Source organism: Peromyscus eremicus, unplaced genomic scaffold, assembly GCF_949786415.1.
Source record: "Peromyscus eremicus unplaced genomic scaffold, PerEre_H2_v1 PerEre#2#chr22_unloc_1, whole genome shotgun sequence".
Taxonomy (NCBI): domain Eukaryota; kingdom Metazoa; phylum Chordata; class Mammalia; order Rodentia; family Cricetidae; genus Peromyscus; species Peromyscus eremicus.
The window spans coordinates 10,177,161-10,183,492 of record NW_026734286.1 but is presented as its reverse complement, the minus strand read 5'-3'; the positions used below and the strand labels follow the sequence as shown (position 1 = coordinate 10,183,492).

At 63.1% G+C, this 6,332-nt stretch overlaps 1 protein-coding gene across 1 annotated transcript; it reads right to left on the bottom strand.

Moving 5' to 3' along the window:
• Positions 1 to 1,670: 1,670 nt before the first annotated feature.
• On the bottom strand, positions 1,671 to 5,167 carry Nmrk2 (nicotinamide riboside kinase 2). The gene is made up of 6 exons (XM_059251666.1): positions 5,078 to 5,167; positions 4,351 to 4,399; positions 2,615 to 2,771; positions 2,421 to 2,492; positions 2,076 to 2,182; positions 1,671 to 1,948 (listed from the first exon to the last, which is right to left on the bottom strand). The coding sequence occupies exons 1-6, from the start codon at positions 5,165 to 5,167 to the stop codon at positions 1,863 to 1,865; spliced, it is 561 nt and encodes a 186-aa protein (XP_059107649.1). The 3' UTR covers positions 1,671 to 1,862.
• Between the last annotated feature and the right edge of the window lie 1,165 nt (positions 5,168 to 6,332).

Below are 6,332 nucleotides of genomic sequence, written 5' to 3'. Positions count from 1 at the left end.
CTCTAACCACTGAACTTCAGCTGCCTAGTTCATTCTTTATTCTGTGAATCCTGTTCAGGCTGCCCGGGTGGCCAGGCAGGTGGCTGCCCTGAAGCCACCTCTCCTGTGTCCCTGTCTCATGCTGAACTATTTTGGGGCCGTGACCAGCAGAGGAGTCTGGCCACAGAGCGTGCCTGGGACAAAGGCCGAGGTTGGCAAGTGTGACAAGCTGCTCCAGTCCCTGCACGTCACGGAGGCTTCAGCGTAAGCTGTGACCCTGCAACTCTTCCCACCCCACGTTGGTCACATGACCTCTGCAGAGGGGGAGAAGGCAGATGTCTAGTCTCAAATACTGGGGCAGGATGAACCGGGGGAAGGGAAAAGTGTACTGAAGGCAGGATCAGGGTTCAAGACCAACCTGAGCTACAGGAGCCCCTATCCCAAAACAAATCAAAGCAAATCATCCTTAAGTTTGAAGTCTGTAAAATTTAAGTGTTAGAAAATGGAATTCAAAAGCCAAGGTGTGGTGGCACATGCCCTTGATCCCAGCACTCAGGAGGCAGGGGCAGGGGGATCTCTGTGAGTTTGAGGCCAGCCTGGTCTACAGAGTGAGTTCCAGGACAGCCAAGGCTACACAGAGAATCCCTGTCTAGAAAAACAAAGCACAAAAAAAGGAAAAAAACGGAATTCATAATTTATTTTATTAGTTTTGTATTATTTTATTTTCAGACAGAGTTTCATGTAGACAGAGGCCTTGGACTTGCTGTTTCATAAAGCGTTACTACCCACTGCCCATCCATCCACCCATCCATCCATCCATCCATCCATCCACCCATCCATCCACCCATCCATCCATCCACTCACCCATCCATCCATCCATCCATCCACCCACCCACCCACCCACCCACCCACCCACCCACCCATCCATCCATCCATCCACCCATCCATCCATCCATCCACCCATCCATCCATCCATCCATCCATCCATCCATCCATCCATCCATCCATCCATCCGTTCACTGTAGCATTTTTATGTATATAACGTTTGTCTCTGTTTGGGATCCTGTCATTGCAATTCCACAGGAGGCCATGAGGTGTCGCGCTCAGGCCAAGGAATGGACTCTCTGGAGCCCCCCCCCCCCCCCCTTCACATCAAGCGTCCCCAAGAAGCTCTGGGCGTCAGTTTCCCTTTTCATGAAGTGAACACAAGTAATAAAACGTCACACCGAGGCGCAGGCTCAGGAGGTGTCTGGTTGTGAGAGACGGACACGCTAGGCTCCAGACCAGCAGGTGTGTGCCTTGTGGCTACCATGAGAGATTCTGGATAACCTTACAAAGTGAGAATTGACTTCTGTCCTAGAACGACGTAGGGGAGGCTGGATGAGAGAGCGAAGGTCTCTGGACTCCCTCAAGAACTCTAGAATCTCAGCCTTCTCAGGCAGAGCGGCAATCCTGGCTGGACATACCACCTTGCTGTGTGACCGTGGGTACAACAGGCAACCTCTCTGTGCCTGTCTAGATTAGAGATGGTTTCCCTCCTCAGCCAAGATCATAGGATATGTCTCCGTTGGGGAAACTGAGGCACATTAACGAGGTTACAGACAAGCGGAGGCTGGCAGTGTCCAGTGCCCCGGAGGCCTCCAGGGGCCAGCAGGGGGTGCGGAGGGAGGGTCGGCTCCTCCACTCAGAGACCACACAGGGAACCAGGGGCTAAAAAACGGTTCAGTTTAATACAGAGTTGCTACGGCCTCAGGCGTGTCCCCGCCCAGTGTTGGGGGCACCGCCTCCTACGTACAGGTCCCCCGAGGGGAACATGCGCAGCGCAGCCCGGTTGCTCCTCACGCGCGCTGGTGTCTGGAGTGCACCCGGGTTCCAGCATCTGGCTAGGACCGGTTTAGCAGTCTGTTCTGAATGTCCTCCAGAACCTCTCGGAAGAGTTCCTCTCGGGACTTCGTGCCATCTAAATGAACTGGAGCGGGAAAGGGCCTGGGTCAGGGCGGGGCTCAGGTAGGGGTGCGCGGGGAGCGTGGAGAGGCGGGGAGGCCGACCCCGACGGACTGCAGGGTCCCAGCGGCCAGTGCGGAGGCCTGGCTTACCCACGTCCACCCCGTCCTGCTCCATCTCCCGTTTATACTTCTGGTACATGGGCCACACGTGACCGTCGAAGAGCCCGGGGGGATCGGGGACCGTGTAGCGGCGGTTACTGGAGCGAGAGACGGAAGCGCCGGCCGTCAGCGCAGGCCGGTGCTCCGCGGGCCCGGGACCCCCGGACGGGCCCTGGGAGGGGGGTTCCGTCCTAGAACGAGCCCCGGGCCGAGGCTGTGGCTGCAGCACCCCCGACCTGCACGCCCTCCGGGGAAGGGTGGGTGTGGGCGGCGCCCAGGCCTGGGGCTCCGGGCTCCCGGGGTCACTGGGGTCATAGAGCAGGGGTCACAACCCACCTCCTCCTCCGCTTGCATTCCTCATACGGGACGGTCAGGAAGTAGCGATGGCTGTACATGTCCACCAGGGGCCTGGCCGGAGAGGGGCGCGTCAGCGGACTCCCCTCTGCACCCCTCCCCTCGTCTCCCGGTGGTGCGGCCTGGGACCCCAGCTCGCCAAGGTTCTCCGGGCCGCCGTGGCGGACCCGGCTTACTTGTAGCTGTACAGCAGGAAGCCGTCGAGGAGGAGGATGTGCGTGTCCGAGGCGCCGGGCTGGAGGCTGACGCCGTGAGCGCGCGCGAACTTGCGTGGGTCCTTCACCCAGGCGCGCACTGTGCTGAGCATGGCCTCCATGTCCAGGGACTCGAGCACTGGTGGGCAGACCGTGGGGTTCAGATGGGGCCACATCACAGGGCTCGGTGCGGGGAGACAGACGGGGTGGGTGGACAGACGGGGTGGGTGGACAGACGGGGTGGGTGGACAGACGGGTGGAGGGACAGACGGGGTGGGTGGACAGACGGGGTGGGTGGACAGACGGGGTGGAGGGGACAGTCAGGGTGGGTGGACAGACGGGGTGGGTGGACAGACGGGGTGGAGGGACAGACGGGGTGGAGGGACAGACGGGGTGGAGGGACAGACGGGGTGGGTGGACAGACGGGGTGGAGGGACAGACGGGGTGGGTGGACAGACGGGGTGGAGGGACAGACGGGGTGGGTGGACAGACGGGGTGGAGGGACAGACGGGGTGGAGGGACAGACGGGGTGGAGGGACAGACGGGGTGGGTGGACAGACGGGGTGGAGGGACAGACGGGGTGGGTGGACAGACGGGGTGGGTGGACAGACGGGGTGGAGGGACAGACGGGGTGGGTGGACAGACGGGGTGGAGGGACAGATGGGGTGGGTGGACAGACGGGGTGGGTGGACAGACGGGGTGGAGGGACAGACGGGGTGGAGGGACAGACGGGGTGGGTGGACAGACGGGGTGGAGGGACAGATGGGGTGGGTGGACAGACGGGGTGGGTGGACAGACGGGGTGGAGGGACAGACGGGGTGGAGGGACAGACGGGGTGGGTGGACAGACGGGGTGGGTGGACAGACGGGGTGGAGGGGACAGTCAGGGTGGGTGGACAGACGGGGTGGGTGGACAGACGGGGTGGAGGGACAGACGGGGTGGAGGGACAGATGGGGTGGAGGGACAGACGGGGTGGGTGGACAGACGGGGTGGAGGGACAGATGGGGTGGAGGGACAGACGGGGTGGAGGGACAGACGGGGTGGAGGGACAGATGGGGTGGAGGGACAGACGGGGTGGGTGGACAGACGGGGTGGAGGGACAGATGGGGTGGAGGGACAGACGGGGTGGGTGGACAGACGGGGTGGAGGGACAGATGGGGTGGAGGGACAGACGGGGTGGGTGGACAGACGGGGTGGGTGGACAGACGGGGTGGAGGGACAGATGGGGTGGGTGGACAGACGGGGTGGGTGGACAGACGGGGTGGAGGGACAGACGGGGTGGAGGGACAGACGGGGTGGAGGGACAGACGGGGTGGGTGGACAGACGGGGTGGAGGGACAGACGGGGTGGAGGGACAGACGGGGTGGGTGAACAGACGGGGTGGAGGGACAGATGGGGTGGAGGGACAGACGGGGTGGAGGGACAGACGGGGTGGGTGGACAGACGGGGTGGAGGGACAGACGGGGTGGAGGGACAGACGGGGTGGAGGGACAGACGGGGTGGGTGGACAGACGGGGTGGAGGGACAGACGGGGTGGGTGGACAGACGGGGTGGAGGGACAGACGGGGTGGGTGGACAGACGGGGTGGAGGGACAGACGGGGTGGAGGGACAGACGGGGTGGGTGGACAGACGGGGTGGAGGGACAGACGGGATGGGGCGACAGACGAGGAGGGGGGACCGGCTGGGGGGATGGGGCAGACGAGGAGGGGGCACTTACCGTCCCACTGTTTGAAGCCGTCCTCCCCAACTGTTATTTGGTCCTGGGGCTGAAACACAGGACCCCAAGGCTTAGGCCTGCGCCCGCCCAGCCCCCCTCAGCCCTCTGGGAGCCTCTGGGGCTGCCGGGGTGAGCCTGGGGGAGCTGGGGGTCCCCAGTGGGTGAGCCTGGGGGAGCTGGGGGTCCCCAGTGGGTGAGCCTGGGGGAGCTGGGGGTCCCCAGTGGGTGAGCCTGGGGGAGCTGGGGGTCCTGAGCGGGGGAGCCTGGGGGATCTGGGGGTCCTGAGCGGGGGAGCCTGGGGGATCTGGGGGTCCCAAGCTGGTGGAGGTTGGGGATCTGGGGGGTTCCGAGCGGGTGAGCCTGGGGGAGCTGGGGGTCCCCAGTGGGTGAGCCTGGGGGAGCTGGGGGTCCCGAGCGGGTGAGCCTGGGGGAGCTGGGGGGTCCCGAGCGGGGGAGCTGGGGGTCCCGAGCGGGTGAGCCTGGGGGAGCTGGGGGTCCCGAGCGGGTGGAGGTTGGGGACTTTCCCTGCCGTCGCCTGTCACGCCCCCCTGCTGAGCCCACCGCACAGAAGGGAAAGTAGAGGCACCGAGGTCATGGGCCACAGCGAGGCCCCCATCAGCCTAAGGGGTCCCCGGCACGGGGGACCGAGACCCTCGGGGACATCAGGCCGATGAGATCGCCCGGCCCCGCGTCCCCTCCAGCCCCCCACCCCCGCCCGGGCGGCCACCTTGAAGAAGTCATCCTGGTGGATCACGCAGCAGTTGGGCAGCGCCCTGTGGAGGCGGCTGGTCAGGGTGCTCTTCCCGCCGTTGGTCATGCTGCAAGGACACATGCGTGAGTCCTGAGCACGCCCCACTGGGCTGCGCCAGCCTGGACGGGTGGTGTGTGCGTGCGTGTGAGCGTCTGTGCACGTGTGTGTCTGTGCATTCGAGTGTCTGTGTCTGCGTGCGTGCATGTGTGTGTGAGTGCATGCATGCATGTGAGCGTGTATCTGTGCATGCATGTGTGTCTGCATGTGAGTGTGTGTGTGTGTGTGTGTGTGTGTGTGTGTGTGAGAAGACAATTTACAGGGATCAAGTCTCCCCTCCCACCAGGATGGGTTCCGGGGATTGAACTTGAGCCATCAGGCTTCACCCACTGAGCCATCTACTGGCCTAAGTAATATATTTCTTAATTAACCCAACAACCTAGGCCTGGTGGTAAATATCTGTCTACACCCGCAGAGCTAAGAAAGCAGAATGGACATGAGTTCAAAGGCAGCCTGGACAACTTTGCCCAGTCTGTCTCAAAATGCAGAGTAAAAACATGGGCAGGGGGCGTGGTCAGGGTGGAGCCCCGCCCAGAACCCCCCAGTGAGGGGCTGGGGGCGTGGTCAGGGTGGAGCCCCGCCCAGAATCCCCCAGTGAGGGGCTGGGGGCGTGGTCAGGGTGGAGCCCCGCCCAGAATCCCCCAGTGAGTGGCTGGGGGCGTGGTCAGGGTGGAGCCCCGCCTAGAATCCCCCAGGGAGGGGCTGGGGGCGTGGTCAGGGCGGAGCCCCGCCTGAGGGACCCCAGGGCAGTGGGTCGAGACTCAGGTCACCCTCAGCCATCCCGGTCTTCTGCCCTAAGTCGTTGGTCTTGGTACGGACAGGACCCATGTGATGGAAGTCATGGGGAAGCAGAGCCGTCGTAAACGGATACAAAAAGTCCTACCTTAGGCCGGCATGGAGCCACACCCCTGTCACCTCGGCTAGGGGCTAAGACAGGGGGTCTTCAGTTCTGGGCCAGCCTGCGTGACCAAGTGTCACCCCGTCTCAGAACAAAATGTAAAAGGAGGGCTGGACCCGCAGCCCAGGGCTGAGGGCTTGCTCTACGTGCCTAAGGCCCGGATCTACCCTTTTGCTTCCAGAACAAAATAAAACAAACCTGGTGTGTTCATCTTGTTCAGTGACATTTTGTCTTCGATGTCCATGTGTCTGCCCTGCCCCAGGTTCCCAGCGGGTC

Coding starts and splice junctions, on each gene's coding strand:
- Nmrk2 (XM_059251666.1), bottom strand. CDS start 5,167: ATGACCAACGGCGGGAAGAGCACCCTGACCAGCCGCCTCCACAGGGCG. Junction 2,493..2,614: donor TTCCTGCTGTACAGCTACAA/GTAAGCCGGGTC, acceptor CTCTCCGGCCAG/GCCCCTGGTGGACATGTACA. Junction 1,949..2,075: donor GCAGGACGGGGTGGACGTGG/GTAAGCCAGGCC, acceptor TTCCCGCTCCAG/TTCATTTAGATGGCACGAAG.